General features: G+C 48.3%; 3 protein-coding genes across 5 annotated transcripts in view; all 3 read left to right on the forward strand.

Moving 5' to 3' along the window:
* LOC147624243 (uncharacterized) overlaps positions 1-18,029 on the forward strand; it is a 99,585-nt gene extending 81,556 nt beyond the window's left edge. For all 3 annotated transcript variants that reach the window (XM_086819206.1, XM_086819207.1, XM_086819208.1), the window contains 2 exons: positions 17,172-17,443; positions 17,562-18,029. In XM_086819206.1, the coding sequence (XP_086675332.1) occupies positions 17,172-17,203 (32 nt within the window). In that variant the 3' untranslated portion in view covers positions 17,204-17,443; positions 17,562-18,029. The remainder of the gene's footprint in view (positions 1-17,171; positions 17,444-17,561) is intronic.
* Positions 4,089-4,805, forward strand: LOC147624244 (uncharacterized). The gene has a single exon (XM_086819204.1). The coding sequence runs from the start codon at positions 4,119-4,121 to the stop codon at positions 4,650-4,652; it is 534 nt and encodes a 177-aa protein (XP_086675330.1). The 5' UTR covers positions 4,089-4,118; the 3' UTR covers positions 4,653-4,805.
* Positions 4,774-6,496, forward strand: LOC147624245 (uncharacterized). The gene is made up of 2 exons (XM_086819205.1): positions 4,774-5,844; positions 5,966-6,496. Exons 1-2 carry the CDS (start codon positions 4,810-4,812, stop codon positions 6,392-6,394), a joined length of 1,464 nt encoding a protein of 487 aa, XP_086675331.1. The 5' UTR covers positions 4,774-4,809; the 3' UTR covers positions 6,395-6,496.
* Positions 18,030-19,369: the final 1,340 nt, after the last annotated feature.

Genomic DNA, 19,369 nt, shown 5'->3' on the forward strand with positions numbered 1-19,369 from the left:
ACTCTCTAGCGTAGAGGTCTGGAATGATGAAACACTACACAGATCTGAATGGGAGCCACTGTCTCCTCAAAAATATTAGCTCCTTCCACATGAAGACATTGGAAGAAATTGTAATCCACAGGCAGCCCCAAGATCCTGGGGGGCCCACGTGGGGACTTGGGCAGGAGAGCCCTCGCCTTGGAAGCGGTGATGGTCATCTCTACTGGCGATGGTCATTGCAATTCCAAGCTTTGATTGTAACTATCTTGTCTGAGAGGAAGAGAAGTTGGTGGTGGATGTTCTCACTAAGTGTGGTGAGAGAACATCATTAACTAAACAAAAAGGTCCCCCTAATACAAAGGTCAAATGGGGTCCAACAACAAACTGTCAAGTGTCTCTATAAAGGAAGGAGGTGACATGCGGGTAGGACCCTAGCATGTGGCCACTTGCAAGGGTTTCCAAACCAGAGGCTAAGGGAGTCTCTCCTCATCTAGGACTAGAGGAGGCTGGTGAAGAGCATAGCAGATGTGGTTGGAGGTTCAAGTAATTCAGTTCAGAAAGCAGTACTTGAAGGATGGGCTCAGGCCACAGGTCCTTATCTCTATAAAGATTCATCTTGGGCGCATGCAGGGGGGCAGCGAGAGAGTGCGGGAGGGAGGGGCAGGGGGCGTGGAGCGGAGGTGAAGCTATCTTGTCTGAGAGGAAGACGAGTTGGTGGTGGAAGTTCTCACTAAGTGTGGTGAGAGCATATCATTAACAAAAGGAAAAGGTCCCCCTAATACAAAGGTCAAATGGGGTCCAACAACAAACTGCCAAGTGTCCCTATAAAGGAGGGAGGTGACGTGCGGGTAGGAGCCTAGCATGTGGCCACTGGGAAGGGTAATCAAGGGGTTCCAAACCAGACGCTAAGGGAGTCTCTCCTCATCCAGGACTGGAGGAGACTGACGAAGAGCAGAACAGATGTGGTCGGAGGTTCAAATAATTCTGTTCGCAAAAGCAGTCCTCGAAGGATGGGCTCAGGCCACAGGTCCTCATCTCTGTAAAGATCCATCTTGGGCTCGGAGGCCAAGGATTACCAAGGGCTGGAGTACGGGCAGAGATATAGGCCATGAGAAAGTCCTTCCAGGGATCACCGCCTGGGAGGAGACCTCTGATGATCAACTTATCTAGAAGGGTTCGGTTCTGCATAGCAGGGTCAATAATGCTGAGCCCGCCTTTGAGGCAAGTCTGAATGATGACTCTACAAGCCACGTTGTCCAAGGCCGGCCTGCCATTGCTGCCCACTCAGAGGAAGTTGCGGATCAACCGCCGAACTTCTGGAATACATGGCCTAGAAAAGGCCCAACAGGAGGTGATGTACCACATGGTCGCGAGAAGGACCTGATGTGCGATCATTACTCTGCCGGCAACAGAGTGTCTAGTCGTGCTCCAATAAAGAAGCTTCTTTCGAATGGTAAGGAGGGGGGCAAGCTGCTGCTTAGAGGTGAGATCGATCCCGACTTGGCAGCCAGCATAGTGCATTGGGGTACCCCTCAATTTATTGGAAGGTCTCCACTAGGGGCCAAGGCGGGCTAGGGGATGAGCTAACCCAAAATCTACACAACTTGTGCCAGTTGATCTGTGCCCGAAGGCCCGGCAAAATATCTTGACTGCGTCCGCAAACTTTCAGAGGTTATCGTTAACTCCGGAGAGCCAGAGGAACCACCTCGTGCATATGCTGTCAGACCCTCTCGCGCATCCTGTATCTGCAAGGAGTGTGGCTCTGCAGTGAGGAGGAATGAAGCTTGTGGCTATAGCTCAAATCTGGGGAGGTTCTGACCCAATGGTGTCGTCTGATCATCTAAGCCTCTGGATGCCATCCCTCCTCTGGTGCGGTCGTGTCTGCTCGAAGAAGTCCCTCATCCCTCTGTCTCCTGCCTGTGTCTAGAAGGACACTCGGGCGTGGAATCTGTACACTCATCTCTTCTCTATAGAGCTGATCTCAGTGCGGGTTGTGGCCGTCTGTGCCTCGATTCACGGGCTGTCTGGGGTGCACTCCTGCCGTGCTGTCGGTAAGCCAGGCTCCTGTGGAGACTCCTCTCCTGTTGTCTAAACTCTGCTATCCTAGTGTTGGCAGCGTCTTGTAGAATGAGGCTAATCTCACCGAGCCCAATATCCAGAGTCGCAGCTCCTATACCCTCATGGAAGGTCAGGCCCTCCCATAGCTCCTCAATGCTCTTGCAGATCTCAAGCTCTCGGGTATGCGGAGGCTCTGGAAACTATCCTCTCGCTAGGGCTCCTCTAGAGAGAGGACGATGGGCGAAGGGCTGGAAGAAGTACTAGCCAAAATACCAAGACCACCCCATCCACAGGCCGACTCTATCCAGGAGAGGTTGGGGCCTGCGCTCTGTCTGTCGGATCCGGAGAATCTCAAACTCTCCTGACTATGCCCAAACTCCGGAAGATTCCCGTCCCCTGACGGTGAAGATAAGCTTCTCCCAAGCTGCCAGCTCAACTCTAGAGACCGTATCCTGTCTACCTCTGAGCTGTCCTCCAAGGTCTCTAGCATATTGAAGTCACCCCCCGTACACTCAAAATCCTCCTGAGGTGGGCCCTGCCTAATCAAAATTCCAAAGCCTACTCGACTTGCCATGGAGTTTTGAGGAGGCCCACCCAGTCCTCCCCAAGTTTGATAATCACCCACTGTGCCCTTCCAGGAACTACGGTGTTTGAATCCAGCACCACCGGAAGAAGTTGCTCACTATTAGAGATACGTACCCCACCTTGGATCCCAGATGGACCAAAGGCGGGTGACCAAAAGGTGTGACTCCTGCCCTCCAAAATGTTCTTGCATTTGCGGGCTTGACCGCTTGCAAATGATGCTCCTATAGGAAGTGTCATGACCCTTTGTTTTTTCTCTTGACAGTTTGCAAGTGTGCACGGGGACATGGTGGAGAGTGTGAATGGCACCAGTTTGGGGGCCAAATGATTAAAGTCCCTTCTCATAGCCCAGCGGGACAAAGGTTTAGAAACCCCCTAAAAATAAAAGAATACTCTTTTTGGTGAATCGTGGCTTCTTTTTGGAGGGTTTACGCTATTATTGGGGGGGAGTCGGCGGGCTGCAGCTTAACACACACGCTTTTCTCTTTTGGAGGAGCTGGCTGAAGGTACACCCGCCGGAGCTTCTAACTGTCTCTCTCTTTGACGACTGTTAGCCTGGACTGCATGCAGGGTTGTTTCTCGTACGCGTACGAATCGATTCGTACGTACGATTCGTACGATATCGTACGGTACGATATGCCAGTTTTGCCCGTTTTTAGCCGTTGCGCCGCCGCCGACTGCGCATTTTCGTGGCTGTTTTGTAGCCGTTTGCTGGCCGTTTTGGGCATGCTTTGTGGCCCATGTGCCCATTGGCCATGGCCCATGCTACATGGCCTTATAAAATGCCCACCCCCTAAGCCTCTCTCAAAGCTCTAGCCTCTCAATGCTCATTACTCAAGCCATCAAGCCCCCCCCTCTCTTGAGTCTTGCTCAAGTGACCATCAAGCCCCCCCCCCTCTCTCTCTCTCTCTCTCTCAACTCTCAACTTTCAAGCCACTCTCTCCCCCATAGGCCCTCTCTCAAGCCTCTCTCTCTCTCTCAAGCCTTTAGGCTCTCTCTCTCTCAAGAGTCAAGACTCAAGCCTCACTCTCATTTTCTCAAGCCTCTCTCTCTCTCTCTCTCTCTCTCTCTCTCTCTCTCAAGCCTATCCATCTCTTGAATCTTCTAACTTCTCTCTCTCTATTACAATGACAAGGGAGAAGAATGAAGCCTTCAATGTGCATGCTATCCATGTAGAGAAAGCCGATGGAAAGTCCAAGTCATATAGGTGGACTTGTAAGTATTGTGGCAAACAATACACAAGTGGAGTTACTAGGCTTCTCCAACATGTTGGAAAGGTGGGGGGGCAAGTTGCGCCATGCAAGGAAGTCCCCCTTGCTATATCCGATGAGATCTTCAACAAGATCAAGGGTGGATTGGGTGCTCACTATGATAGTGGTAGAAGCTCAAGGGCGGATGATGAGGTCATTTCCCCGCCTTGTGATACATCCTCCCCCGCCGCCTCCATCGGTGCCACCTCCGCCTCCGCCTCCTCAAAGAGACAAAGGCTTGAGTCTCCCATGAGGCAAGCCACTCTAGCCCAAGCCACCGGGGGGTTCTCTTCTTCTCTATCACATCTCCGAGAACGGCAACGGCTAGCGGATATAGAGATTGCACGCACCATTATTGAGTGCAATCTCTCATTCCATGTGCTCAAGGTAGATCAATGGAAGTCAATGGTGAAAGCCATTGCAAATGTGGGCCCATGTGAAGGATGGACCGGCGTCTCCTATCATGACATGCGCACGAAGAGGCTTGTGGACGAGAGGGAAAGAATCGATAGATCTCTCAATCCGGTGCGGGCGGCATGGTCCAAGTATGGGTGTAGCATCCTCTCCGACGGATGGAGTGACCGGAAGAAGAGAGGCATCATCAATATACTTGTCTCTTGCCCTCTTGGCACATACTTTGTGCGGGGCGTGGATTCCGGAAACGCGGGGAGGAAAACATCGGGTGCATTCATATATCGCCATATCAAGCAAGCCATCATGGAGGTAAGTTTCAACTTTCAAATTGCACTAAAGTCTTTAAAGTTTAGGCTTTGGTATATGTGATATGAATCATATGATCATATGTGGCTATATCATGAGTCATGACTCAAGTCTCATACGGCATACGCTCATTGCATCCATTCATGTGCATTGTGACATGTAGGTTGGATCGAAGAACGTGGTGCAAGTCATCACCGACAATGCTTCAAATTGCCGTCGGATGGGGAAGTTGCTCGAGAAGGACTATCCCTCCATAGTATGGACGCCTTGTGCCTCCCATTGCATTGACTTGCTCATGGAGGATATGGGCAAGTTAGTGTGGATGAAGGAAGTAATGACCGAAGCTATCTCTATTGTTACCTTCTTCACCACAAAGGTGAAGGTGCTTGCCATGTTCCGCGAACATAGCAAGTTGGAATTGAAGAAGCCTTCATCTACACGCTTCGCCTACATGTGGCTCGTCTTGGAGCGCCTCCACGATGTGAAATCCTCCCTTCGCCAAACAGTGGTCTCCACAATGTGGAATGAGTGGGATGAGCGAGAATCGGCGAAGGCCAAAGCCATGCAACGGCTTTGCCTAAAGGAGGAGTTTTGGCAGTCGGTCCGCACTATTGTCATTGCGGTCACGCCCTTCTATAGGGTATTGCGGATGACCGACATGGAGGGAGCCACCATGGGCCTTCTTGTTCACTTCATGGGAGAGGCCATAGCAGAGTTACGCGTTTCTCCTTCCATCGACGAGGAGAAGCGCGATGGTATGTTGGCCATTGTGGAGAAGAGATGGAAGTGGATGCGAAGACCTATCCATGGTCTTGCCGCTTTATTGCATCCGGCTTACAAATCACCCGCCCTCTTCACCAACGTGGAGCTACTTGAAGCCCGAGATGCTTACTTGCCCAAAGCATTGCCGGAGGATCGCCATGGGAAGTTCCTTGAGGAGCTCATAAGCTACAATGACCAAAGGGGAGAAGCCGCGTTTGCATCTACTACCTGTTGGAAGAGGGAATCCCTTGTGAAGCCCCTCTTTTGGTGGGAGACATTTGGGTATGCGCTCTCAAGCCTCCAAAAGGTGGCTTTGAGAATCCTAGCTCAGGATTGCTCTTCGGGTGCATGTGAGAGGAACTGGAGTTCCTACTCACTTGTACACACGAAGTTACGTAATCGCTTGAGCACGCAACAGTTAGAGCGGCTAGTGTATTGCCGCGCTAACTTACGCATGCTGCGCGCAATGCAAAAGATGGAATCAGCGAGACAGGTATAAGTTACAACTTATAAGTTATAAGTTATAAGCATTCAAATTTCAAACTTCAATGTTTATTGAAATTTGGAACCAAATTCTAATACATTGCTTGTCACTTGATCATTGTACAATGTAGGTGAATGTGGATGCATTCAAGCTCACAGGGGACACTCTTCAGAGTGTAAACAAAGTGCAGGATGAGGAGGAGGAGAGGATCTATGCAGAGATCTATCGAGGGCTCGAGTCATTTGATCGACGACCTACTCGCACTCGTCGTGGGCGTGGAGGTAGTGGCAGAGGAGTGCAAGTAGGAAGCCGTGGATGCACGGTTCATGGTGCTCCCAGGGACATAGTGCATACCTATGTGCAGCGTGGATCGGGTAGCTCCACACTCGCTCTTGCAGATGAGGATGCTCCCTTTGGCTTCTCACATGAGCTTAGAGAGCCCGAGTTCGATGATGAGGGCAACCTTCTTAGCGATGGCGACTTCGGCGAGGCCACTGATGTGTCCTCTTCTCATGAGGATGATTTCAGCGAGAGCTCTGATAGTGATGCCTTTGTCTAGTCTCTCCTTGGGCCTTGGCTCTAGCCTCTCTTTTTGTACTCGCGCCTAGCGCGCATGATCGCATCGCACCTCTATACTTATGTACTTTTGTTTGTCACTTCAAACTTGTTTAGTTTTTAATGATATTTTGGTTTGAAACAACTTCTCTAGACTCTACCCTTCCAAATTGAAAATGTCTATGTTTGTAGGTGTTCTTTAATTTAAAAAACCGTATTTTATCGTACCGTATCCCAAAATTTCATATCGTACCGAATATTCCCGTACGGTATCGTACCGTACGGTATCGTATTTTCGTACCGTGACAACTATGACTGCATGTGGCTGGAGTGCATGTGGGCTGAACAGAGGAGTAGGGTTGAACAGCAGGCTGGCAGGCTGTTCGCAGGTGGCGCACGGGCTGAACAGCATGTGGGGGCTCTCCCTTTCTTGCTACAAGTCGGGCTGCATGCTGGAGGGGCTCACATGCCTTTGGAGGGGCTGGCGGCTATAGTTACAGGTTTCTTTCTTGGTGAAAGCAGGGTCGGCTGCATCTATAGGGTCGTTGCAGGAGGGGAGTCGCAGAGCTGGACTGTAGGCGTAGGACTGTTTTATCTCCCTCCCTCTCTCCCCCATAAAAGACAACCAGGACTACAGGCCGTTTCAGGAGGGGAGGTGCTGGGCTGAACACAGGAGGCGCAGGATTGTTTTATCTCCCCCTTTCCCTCCCATAGAAGGCAGCCAGGACTGCAGGCTATTGCAAGAAAGAGGTGCAGGCCTGAGCATGTCATGACCCTGTGAAATGGGTGCAGCATAAGTGTGAGCATGGTGGTCGGTGAGCAAGATAAATATTTTAAAGGTTCATACTTGGGGCTAAGGTTTATTAACCCATGTGTGGACAACCCCAAGTGTGAAGGGGGACCAAGGAATTAAAGTTGGCCCCTAGGAAAGTTTTAAAACTTTAAGTGGCCCCTAGGATATTTATTGGGGGGGCTACTCCACTTTTGGAGTACACGCCTTCCCCCCCCCCCCCTCTCTCTCTCTCTCTCACTGATTGATCGTGCGATTGAGCTTGGGTGGTCCAGACGCCCACGACCACGGAGGAGGGCATCCCAGCATAGACGGATGTTGCAGCGGCAGATTCGGATTATTCTTGCGAGGCATGCGAGACACCCAGTCAGGGTGCTGACCACACAGGATATTGAGGAGATCCGCCAGTGTCCGATGCGGCACATATTATGAGATGGAGGTACCTCCATAGTGTACCTTCCAGTTCCAGTTTCATTTTTTAGGTGCCAGTAGTATCATCTTTATTTTTTCATTTTCTGGGTTTTTTTATCCAGACATTGTATCAGATCCACCATGATGTAACTTTTGGTCTCATAGGTCATTATGGCCTTTTGAAGACGTTAATATAATATTTCATATTTCATTTCATTTCATTTCTCTCTCTCTCTCTCTCTCTCTCACTTGCTTTTTGGAAAAAAGGGGTGCTGGCGGGCAGGGCTGAAGGCTGATTTTCAGAGAAAAAACAGAGACAGGCAGGCTGCCCTTTAGTTTCTCTTGCTTTTGGAGAGAGTTGCAGGCGGGCTGCGGTGTTGTGTATGTAGGTGCTGCTGAATACAGGCCCTAGACTGGCTCTTGGAGAGTGAAGCTAACTGGCTGCGGTGTTGCGCAACAAGACAGAAACACGGGTCTCGTTTTCTTCTCTCTTTGGCTTTTTGGAGGATAAGCTGGCTGCTGTGCTGCAGAGAATACAGGCGCTTGCAGGTTCTTCTTATCCTCTCTCCTTTGCTTTTGGCAAGAAGTTGGTTATCAGTTGTGGACTGCTAGAAGTGAACGCAAGGCTGGACAGCAGGTTCTCTCATAGACTTTTTCTCTCCCAGCTGCAAGACAAGAGGGCAGGACAGAACGGGGCTTTTTCCTCGCGTCTTTTCTCTCTTGTGAAAAGCGACATAAAGACTGTAAGTTTCTCTCTCTCTTTGTGAGCAAGTGGGACTAGAGGAGTTGTCTTCTGGAGTCTCTCTTTTCATTGGCTCGTGACTGTTCCGGAGTGGTTCTCTCTGGCTCTTTGTGAGAGGAAGGGTTTGGCAGTTCAGAGGGTGGAAAGAGGACAAGATTGTGGGCTGATTTGGAAGAGTTTGTGGACTGTTTTCATGACTGAGTTTGTGGCTATATGCATGGTTCAGTCAAATGCATATTCAAGGCCTCATGGATCCATTGACTTAGCAGATTAGAGGAGATAACAGTGTGGTGTTCTTACGACACAAAGCTGTGTAACCTCTATGTTAAGAGGTCCTGAGGATTGGCAGATTGGACTTGCAGACATACGAGCTATTATGAATGGCCGGCCATGTTGTAATCATTTAAAACTTTTCCATTGAAATTGAATAAAGAAACACCGAAAGGGGCGTCAAGCTTTGGGGCCAACAGGTGTCGTTCTCTTTCTTGTGTTGGAGCACTCTATCTCCTGTTTATTTGTTTATTGGCTAGACTACAATTGGATTGGGTGACTGCTAGTCTACCGCACTTTGGTTTCTCTCAGAAGCCGGTTTCAAGGTTCCGTTGCCGTGACCATCATCAACTTTCTTAAGGGAGTGAGCTCGTGGTTGTTTGGAGGAAAGCCATTGCTGAGAATTTCAGCAAGATGTTAGACACTGAAGATGACTATTTTTATGATTACGAGGAAGAGCAGGAGACCACTCCTGAGAGGACTGAATTTGAGGATGTACTTGCAAGAGAACATGCTGCAGAAGATGCACGTTATGAGGATGTAACGCAGCGAGAAGACATGCCAAGTAAAGAGGAAGATGATACCCAGTTTAAAGCTCGTTTGACAGGGGCAGTGGATGTGTTTATGCAGCTCACACAAAGTGAGAAATTTGTTGAATTTATGAGAGCCCCTTCTGAGCCTAAGAAGAAGAAGAAGAACAAAGAGCGTTCTAGGAATTCACCTCAGGGCAATAGTGGTGCCTTCCCACAGGATCCTGCTTTTGGACCGTTTCCTGACATGCAAAACACTTATGGTGCAAATCCACAGAGTTCCTTTTTCGGACAGCCACCTATTCCGCAACAGTCTATGTATCTAGCCTATTTTGGCGGTGGTTCCATGTTCCAATCTATGACTGGGGGTTACCCTCAGGGAGGCATGGGAATGCAAGGGAATTTTGGAGCTAGTTTTCAGCCTGGTATGCAAGGTAATATGTATGGTGGTATGCAATCCGGAATGCAAGGGAATATGTATGGGGGCATGCAGCCCGGAATGCAAGGAAACATGTATGGGGGCATGCAGCCCGGTATACATAGTGGTATGTTTGAGGATTTATCAGATGAGGCTCAACCGGAAGCGGAGGAACTTGAGGTTCTTATTCCGGAGCAAATACTGGCACATAAGGAAAGAAAGGTACGACGTAAAGTTTCCCGTCGCTATCTTGTGAAGTTCAAGAACTATTCACCGATGGATGCGAAGTGGATGGAGGAGGGTGACTTAGCAGATTCACCTCAAGTATTGCAGCTTTTTTTTTTTCCGAGAAAAGATCCTTTCATTAGTTATATAAAAAAAAACGCCCGTTGGGCTACAAAAAACCTCTCCTGCTCATAAGAAAGCAGAGCAGAGATCCAAGCAAGGCAGCTAGGGAGACTCTCCCTAGGAGCAAAAAAGTATAAATATCAGTACAAAGAACCGAAAGGCTATATCATACAATAGGAGGGGGGAAAAGCCAAATAGGTGGCCTGTAGTGCTAGCGGGGGGTACCGGCGTGTAGGATATAGAAGGGGCCGTTGCGCCAAGTGGTGTGAAAGGCCTGGCGCCGCAAGATCGCCTCATCCGAGTCGCCCCAGATGCGGTCATACTGTCCTCGTAGGGTGTGGATCAACTCCTGCCAAATCCCCCGAACAGTCTCTGCTGGTGGCTCCAGTCTCCCCTCAAAGGCCCTGAAACACCGGGCTCTCTAGGTGAACCAGATGGTGAGGCTGCTGAGGAGCTCCCATTGTAGATCCCTCTCCTGTGTCCAGTCGGCGGGTGAGAAATCTGGTGAAGGAACAAGGTGAGGCTGGCCCCTAACGAATCTGATGGCCTGGCTGTCTTGCTTTGTCTCATATCCCAGAGCAGGCCCTGACGAAGTCGACCAAGCAGCGGCACCCCTCGTATACATGCCCTCTGGAGAGAGGGGGGCCAGAATGCGCAGCATCCGCAGCCAAATTTGCTGCGCCTGTGGACAGTCCCATAGGCAGTGTCTATGTGGGTGGCCGCATCGGACGCAGGCCGCCAGAAGACCACTAAAGACAAGCCAGGTGCCAACTGCAGAGCCCCTGTGGGCGACCAGCCACTGGAAAGTCGAGATCCTGCGTGCCTGGCCCAAAAATCCTCCAGGAACTCCTGTGAGAGTCCGTGTAGCCGCCAATGCTCCGATGCAGCTGGAGAGACCATCCTCCTCGCAGTCAAAATATGTCTCCCCAACCAAACAGTGTACTGAAAAAAGGTGATCTCTGTGGCCTCGGGGGATGCATAAGGATCATGCCACTCGTACTCGCCAGGGTCCCACTCGAGCCGGGCCAAGGGGCGCGCAACATATGCCCATATGCGCCAATCAGAGTCCACATCTGCAAGGTCTGGATCAATATGTCACTTCCGGGAAGCGGCGGCCACTACCCGTATCCTCTGAAAGATGCACTCTGCAACCAAAGGCGACTCCGCCTCCGCTCTCTGAAGTCTGCCCTTATCCTGGATCTCATAGTAGAGGCATCTACCATCCTCAGTGCAAGCTCTGACAGCAATCAGGATCTCCAACTGTGTAAAGGCTCCCATCCACCGTGGGGCCGTTGGCTCGAGAGGCGTGAACCACTCCTCTGTGAGTGCCTCCTGAATGTCATCCCTCATAATGAGCCCCCCTCTTAAGTGACTCAGCCTCTCCACCTGGATCTCCTCTGGGAGACTGCAGAAGGCCTGCGAGGCTCCAAAACTACGTGCTGGGCCTGCCGCCAATGGTCCCCAGGCTAGACGAGGCCGAGAACCCAGCATATGACCCTGCTCTGTGCGTACCGCTGGGCTCCAGATGAGCGGCTGTTAGGCCCGCTCCTCATCACAAGTAGGAGGTCTCTGAGAAAGCCCCGGTCTCAGCAACTCCCAAGCTCGCAGGATACTCAAGGCAAATATGTCCTCCCATCCTCTACTGAGGCCTGTCCTCCTCATCTCTATGAAGATCCATCGTATCTCTGGTGCCCAAGTGCCCCTTGCTGGGGGAGGCCTAGCCTGCAGTCGCTAAAAAAGAAGCTCCTTCCAAGGCTCAGCGCCTGGAAGCAGTCCCCGAACAATAAGCTGATCCAAAAGGCCACTGTCTTGCACCAATTGATCAATGCTCCCGAAGCTGCACTAAAAACCTGTAGCGACTGCTCTTCCCTCTGAAGAGTGGCCATGCAAAAACAATCCCGTGTCATCAGCAAACTCAACATCGAGCGGGTCCTCACCCCGGACTGGGAGCTGAAGTCCTCTCAAACCAACCTCCTCTGCCGTCAGATACATGCTCACAGCCTCGGCAAAGAAGAGAAAAAGAAACGGGGCGAGAGGATACCCCTGATGACGGACTGATCTGGTCAACTCAAAACTCGGCCCCCGTCCTCCTGCCATCAGCACCTGGCTATGAGCTGTGGAATATAGAGCCGCCACTCCTCGAATCCAAACTGGCTCAAAGCCCAGGCGAAGCATAGTGCCCTCTAAGAAACCCCAATCCACTCTATCGTATGCTTTCTCAAAATCAAGAAGCATCACGACCAGGTCCTCACCGAGAAATCTAGCTCGGGCCGTCGCCTCCTAGAAGGTGAAAATGTTGTCAAGGATACTGCGCTCCTTGACGAATCCTGTCTGGGTAGCATGAATCAACTCCCCAAGGAAGGGCTAGATCCTCAAACTCAAGGCCTTTGCTAAGACCTTGTAGACAGTATTGAGGATCGTAATAGGTCTCCAATGCCGAATATCATCTGACACTCCCTCCCCCTTGGGGATAAGAAAAATCAAGCCCTCTGAAAAGCTCTGAGGCATCACCCCAGTGTCCAAAACATACTGAAAGCCCCTGCGGAGGCTTGGCCCCAAAAGGTCCCAATAGCGCATAAAAAAGGCAAGCGTTAATCTGTCCTCCCCAGGGCAACTATGGCGTAGAAGGACCCTCAAAGCCTCAGCAAGCTCAACCTCTGAAAGAGGCTCACCCAGAACTGTGCGCATACGATCTGTGACCCTCCTCTGGGCTGGCAACAAGTACAATGGCTAGAAATCATAATAAATGATTAAATACCCTTGCCTTCAGTATTTCTTCGCGATGGAAGCCTCCAAAACAGTCCCCAATAGCCGGTATTCTTCATGGGCAGCCTTCAAGAGAGAGAGAAAGAGAGTAGCCATCATTAGGGCAGCCTGTAACGATGGTGGAGGCTAGTGTGCAGCAAGAGAGCCTCCATTAATGAAGAGAGAGGGCTCCAATTTATAGACTTGGGACTCCCATGAGTGAAAATGGAAAGAGCAGGCTACGATGACAAGTGGAGACCCACACGATAGCTGGAGTGACAAGTGTGAGACAAGTGTGAGGCCACGTGTCTCACTTTGATCCACTTTCTTGCCACATGTCCCAATCTAAGAGATGGGTTCTCCCATAATCTTTACCTCTAAAAATATCCCAACTAGTAGACATTCTGTCATAGTTACTTTGCCAACTCTGGGTTTCTGCTCATTTCTAGATGTAATGACTCGAACAGAATTTCATCAGAGTCGGGCCAAAAATAGCAACTCTCTTAAATTTTAGGAGTGTGGTCCTTTGTATTCTAGGATAATCCCCCATTCAGAAAGCTTGTAATTTCCAAATATTTAGACATCCTAGAGTCCACCAAACCCCTTTCATAAGATGTCACCAGCGTGGACATTTCCCAGTATGAAAGGGGTCTGGTGGACTCCAGGATGTCTAAATATTTGGAAAGTACAAGCTTTGGGAATGGGGGATTATCCTAGAATACAAAGGACCACTGTCCTAAAATTTAGGAGAGTGGTCCTTTGTATTCTAAGATAATCCCCATATAAAGGACCACTCTCCTAAAATTTAGGAGAGTGGTCCTTTGTATTCTAGGATAATCCCCTATTCCCAAAGCTTGTACTTTCCAAATATTTAGACATCTTGGAGTCCACCAGACCCTTTCATACTGGGAAATGTCCAGGCTGGTGACATTGGCTTTCATATATCGGAGGTAGACGCGGGCTCCATCTTTGGTGATGTAGTTGAGGAGGCAAAGGGCGATAGTCAAACACATGAAGATGGCATGGAAGAAGCTCCACCAATGAGGAGGAGCATGAGGATGAGCTTCAGGAGGCATTTTCTATAGCATAGAAAAGTCTTGAGGAGTCAAGACTCTAGAGAGTAGCTTACTTTTGGCATTTGATTTTACTCTTTTTTGTAATGACCTGGTCTTAAGGCTTGAGTCATTGATGATTGAGTGATGGATTTAGTGTATTTTGTGATTATGGCAAGTTCTAAATGCTTTGATTTCTCATGCAACTTTAAGCAATAAATGCTTTTAACGGTTCTCTGATGCGACCATTTCCACCTGGGTCCTTTCAGGCTGTCTGCAGTGCGAAGTCACTTTCTTGTGAAGAATATGTGACCTATGCTGCCTCTGATATCGGGGTATGTTGGGTGTCACCAATTGGTCGACCATTTGGTCCATCTCCAGTTTTTGCGTCTCGTTCACTTGAGGCCAGGCCGGTGTCTCGTGTGAAGAGGCCAGTATTTTGCTGACATGGACGGGAGCCAGACTGGTGCCACCCGTGTGTTAGCAGGATGGTGTCGTATGGACGGGAGCCAGACCAGTGCCACCCGTGTATGACCTGGATTGTGTTCGATCCATGGGATTGTCACGCCATGGAAGAGCCAGTATTCGTGCCGTGTTTTGCCTATGGGACTGTCACACCATAGGGAGACTCGTGCCTGGAACTGTGTCTTACCTATGGGACTGTCACTCCATAGGAAGACTAGGTTTTTATGTTTTTATGTCGTGCCAGTTTTGTGCCGACAGATATTTTGTACTTGTTCCATGAACGGGAGATATGTCCATGTTACTATTTGCACATGCACACATATTTTGTATGCTTGAAACTGTTTTCGCATGACATGTATTTGTGTGTTTGCCTGCTTGACGTGTTACTTACTGAGCGGGGAGGCTTGCCAGTGAGTCGTGAAGTCTGCTCTGTATTCTGACGAGTTTTAGTGCATGTGAACAGGTGGTAAGTATGTTGCACATGTAGTTTTTAATATTTTATTCTAACCTTTTAATTTATAAGGTTAGGTGTTCACATTCACTTAAATGTGGGCACCCCCTTTGGGCACCCACTTAGGGGCCAAGGTGGGGAGCCCCACTTAAGTGAGTGTGGGGGTGGGCATGGGCACCTACCCAAACTCCCCACCCACATGCAAACGTGGGTATCACCTAGTAAACTCCACTTTCATTTTTAATAAAAAAAGGTTCCCTTCTTCATGCGTGGATCATCACCATCGGCGTGCTCTTCCACCATCCTTCGTAGAAAAAAAAAGAGAAAACGACCTGCGCTTCTGCTTCTCTCAAGCTGCGCATGCCACCTCCAGTAGGCTGCGTTTCTGCATACAGACAGCGACTGAGCCCTAGCAGGCTACAGCCAGCAGGCAGTGTCCATCAGCAGCAACAGGCGGCCTTTCTCTTTAGGCTACGCTCCATCCTCCATACAGGTTGTGCAGGCTACGCTGCTGCTCCTCACAGGCAGCTGTCTATCTCTCAAGCTGCACCATAGACTGACGGCTACTTACTCTGCAGGCGACTGCACCATAAGGCTGACGGCTGCCTACTCTACAGGCGGCTGTGTGTTTCATCTCTAGCAAGGCTGCGCTGCCCCTTGCAGGTGGATGTGTGCCCACTTCCAGCAAACGACTGCACCAGCTCCACCCTCATAACAAGGCTACGCTGCCTTCTTTCTGCAGGCGACTGTGTGACCAACTTCAGTGGTCTACTTCTCTTCTCCTGCAGGCGCCTACTCCTCCTCCCAAGCAGGCGATCCCTTCTCCATACAGGAGGCTGTGCCTTCCACAAGGTGGCTGCACTTGTTGTAGCCAGGCGGCATCTCCCTTCTTCAGGTGGCTACATTACTCCACAGGCAGCTACCCCTCTTCTTCCTCGACAGGCTGCTGTGTCTCGGTGTCCCTCACAAGGGTGGCTTCAGCATACCACAAGTATTGGTTTTCTATCAACCATCCACAAGTAAGTGACTTTCAGATTTGAATAAAGTATTTTTATGTTTAAATCTGATAAAGGATTCATCCTGCTCGGCCAACACCCGTTCGGTGCCGGGTTGTCCAAGCTATATTGGCGAACCTCGGTCCAAAGGTGCTGAGATCGGGAGAGCCAGGCGTTAGTACGAGAGCGCCTGTTTGTGCGTGGTCTCGGAACACCAGTGAGGCGCTCTCTGCAGAGTCCAGTGAAAGCACAGGACCGTAGCGATTGGACCACACTAGTGGTCGTTCTGCTCTTCTACATCGAAATTCGAGCCTACTTGTTTGGTACTGTTTTCATATGTACATGGACATTATCTGGTTCTTGGAACCCATGGAGCATTGTATTTATTAAATACTCCCAATAAATATATCATATATTGAGGGGGGGGGTCGGCCCGTTCCGGCCCCAGTGCTGGTGTCCATCTTTCCATTTCATTTCATTTAAATTTCAAGTTGTATTAAGTTGTCCATTTCAAATTTGTGGTTTTAAAGTTGTGCTATTAAGCGTGTGGGTGTCCAACGGAGTCTTTCCCACTTGACGGGATCGGTTTCATTGGGAACCATTGCTCAAGTTCTGTCTAACCTGTTGAAGGTTGCTCGGACCTTCTGTGAGCTGCCAGGGACTGTTGAAGGCTGCCCGGACCTGCTATGACCTGCCTGGGAGTGTTTGGGGCTGCCCAGACATTCTGTGAGCTGCCTGAGACCTGCTTGAAGCTGCCCGACACATTTATGAGTTGCCCCATGGCCTGTTGGTGCCGCCCGCGAGCTGTACCTGTTGCCTGAGATGTTAGCCATACTTTACCTGCTGATTTTGATGGCTTACCTGCTACTTGTGGATGTGTTTTAAGGTCGTGGCCATCATATTTAGCGTGTTTTAAGGTTGTGGCCATCATATTTAAAGTGTTTAATTGTATTTCTAGGCACAAGTGTTTGGTCAAAACCCAGCAGGTGCTGCCCAAGTGCATTATACACGTGCATAGTCAATTCCACGGCATACCTGTGTAATTGTGCTTAATTTATGTAGTTATGTTTCAAGTACTGGCTTACTTTTGAGGGATGAGATGGTGAGCCCTCCATATGTGCACAGAACATGTCCATATACCCCTCGGCACCATTTGTGGTTTTCTCTGGGCACGGGGCATGGCTCAATGAATTCTGGGTTCATAGTCTATGAGATGTCCTCAACCATGTCTGTGGGTGTCTGGAAGCAGCTAAGTACCTCAAAGTCGTATGTGTGTGTGTGTGTGTGTGTGTGAGAGAGAGAGAGAGAGAGAGAGAGAGAGAGAGAGAAATGAAATGAAATGTTATATTAACGTCTTCAAAAGGCCATAATGACCTATGAGACCAAAAAGTTACATCATGGTGGATCTGATACAATGTCTGGATAAAAAACCAGAAAATGAAAAAGAAAAATAAAGAGAGAGAGAGAGAGAGAGAGAGAGAGAGAGAGATTTAGCAACATCAATGCAAGTTTTTTTTGGCAACATGAGGCTCCCAGTCCTGATTGGTGTGGTGTGAGATTTCAGGTTGCAATCCACACAAAAGCCTTGAAAAATGATGGTGTCGTTGCTGGCTTATATTGCTGATTATGCTGAAGGCTGAGTTTGAGGAAGTCAGTTACAAAGGGTGCAACTGAGTAAATTTCTTGTGCACTGGAATATGTCTGAACGATCTTTCCTAGCTTGATTGAAGATGCGATTTTTTACAAGTTTCAATGGAGGCGTCTACCTTCTGGTTTAACATTGCAAGCTGGCAGGAGTAACAGATGACTCTGGAAATTGCTTCATTTTCCTGCAAGGTGGTATTGTTGACAAAAATAGCAGGCCCGGCTGTGTTATTTGTAGCAGTTACCTCAGTTTATATTGTTTTTGAGAATGATGCTTTAATGCACGTTTGTTTTTGTTTTACAACTGCAGACAGGAGCTGGGCGGACATATAGCTGCAACTTCAAATTTGAAATTTTGATTTATAAGGCTGCTTCAGATTGCAGTGCTGTATGTATAGCTGCGTAGGTCTGTATATATGTCCCCAATTTGTGAGGACGGATAATTGATCCAATTTCCAATTTTCTATTGGCAAGTGAAGCGGGAACTGAGGGGACAATTCAGCATGTAATCACTGAAAGGTCTATGGTGGTCTGAGAAGGTTTTCCAAAACCACCACTTACCCTTCTTTCCTTTTTGTTCTCCTCTCTTTAACCTTTGTCCAGAAATGCAATTTTGTTGTCAAATAGATTTTTACATCTGCCTCAGACGCAGTGCTAGATGTAGCTCATACAATGGGAATGAATCACAGTTCATTTCATCGGGCAAATATGTAAAAGGAAACACAGGCCCTTGTTATTACAGTATCACATACTAATGCGATCATATCCGGTACTGAAATGTCAGAGCACTTACTTGGGGAGCATATCCGAGTTTCTTCCGCATGTTGTGTTCCAAGTAAAGTCTTATATTTTACTTGGTTTTATGCATATCAGTGTTTCACAATTACACCATAATTGACATGCTTTTTTTGTGAGACCTTGTCTTAAGTTAATGCATAGGTAAAATGAGTATGAATGGATATCCTTCAGAAGTACCTTTACTTGGACCCTAGCTATAATGGCATAGCTGATGCTTATCAACGTTGTCATTTACTACCTTGATGTCGACTCACTTTATCTTGGGGTTGACTAAAGTCCAAAGCATTCAGTTGTGTGCAGATGACAGATGTGGCTGAGGGTTCCAGACGTGAAAAATAGTTTGGTTCCTATCTGTTATTGGTTTGCAGAAAATCGAAAAGACTACCCTAGTATGAGAGGAGTGGGTTGGGTCAATCTATGGTGTTTCAGTTGTGCCAGTAATGCTGGTTCAAGGGTCAAGGATTTATAACTAAAAATGGATCGTGGGATCCTTTCAAAGGATTTGTGCTATTACTTGGAAGGACAAAAAAATAGGTCGTGGGGTCATTTTATGCTTTGAGTGAGATGTTAGTGGAGATAGTAATATTGCTGCATAGCTTTGAAAGAAATGCTAAATGTGAGGCGAATTTGATCAATTGCCTTGGAAATTCACCTCGTCTTGCCTTCATTTTAAAGAATTGATATTTGGATATATAAATCATAATGACAAGCAACACCAGTGTTTATATAGTAACTGGTTACTTCCAAGGCTTCTCTTTATTTGAAAAAGAAAGAAGGTTTTTGCTAGGTGTTGCGTATACCCATGGCCAGTATACCCATGGCTAGGTGAAAAGGAGTCGTGAAGATTTATCCGTGTACTTGTGTGTGTGTCTTTGTTTGTTTGATTGGGTAAACACAAATGATCATCTCTATCAGCTGTCCTTTGTCAAAGTGACCATTGATTGCAAATGAACCATTTTGTTAAGTGTTGTCAATAAGCTGCTTCATTCTATAGTTGCATCACATGCTCTGAGTAGACAAATGTGCTTTGATAGATACAAGCAAGACACGATATTAAGGACTAATAGTCTTGGTGTAATTGAAATGTTTGGTAGTAGAGCAAACAGTGAGACTTTAATAGTTTTAAATCTCACTTAGGATAAATAGCTATGTTAGCAGTCCTTTAACATGCAATAGATTTGCACAAAGGGCAAGTGATAGATGTTAATACCCAATAAAATCCAAGGATATACATAGTAGGGTTGAAACATTCTTCTTTGTCATGCTATTAGTTAGTTAACATTCTCTCCTCTCTTTGAATTCTTGATCATATTCCGAGTA

The sequence above is a fragment of the Cibotium barometz genome, chromosome 25 (assembly GCF_041138505.1).
Source record: "Cibotium barometz isolate CiBa-2024 chromosome 25, ASM4113850v1, whole genome shotgun sequence".
NCBI lineage: Eukaryota > Viridiplantae > Streptophyta > Polypodiopsida > Cyatheales > Cibotiaceae > Cibotium > Cibotium barometz.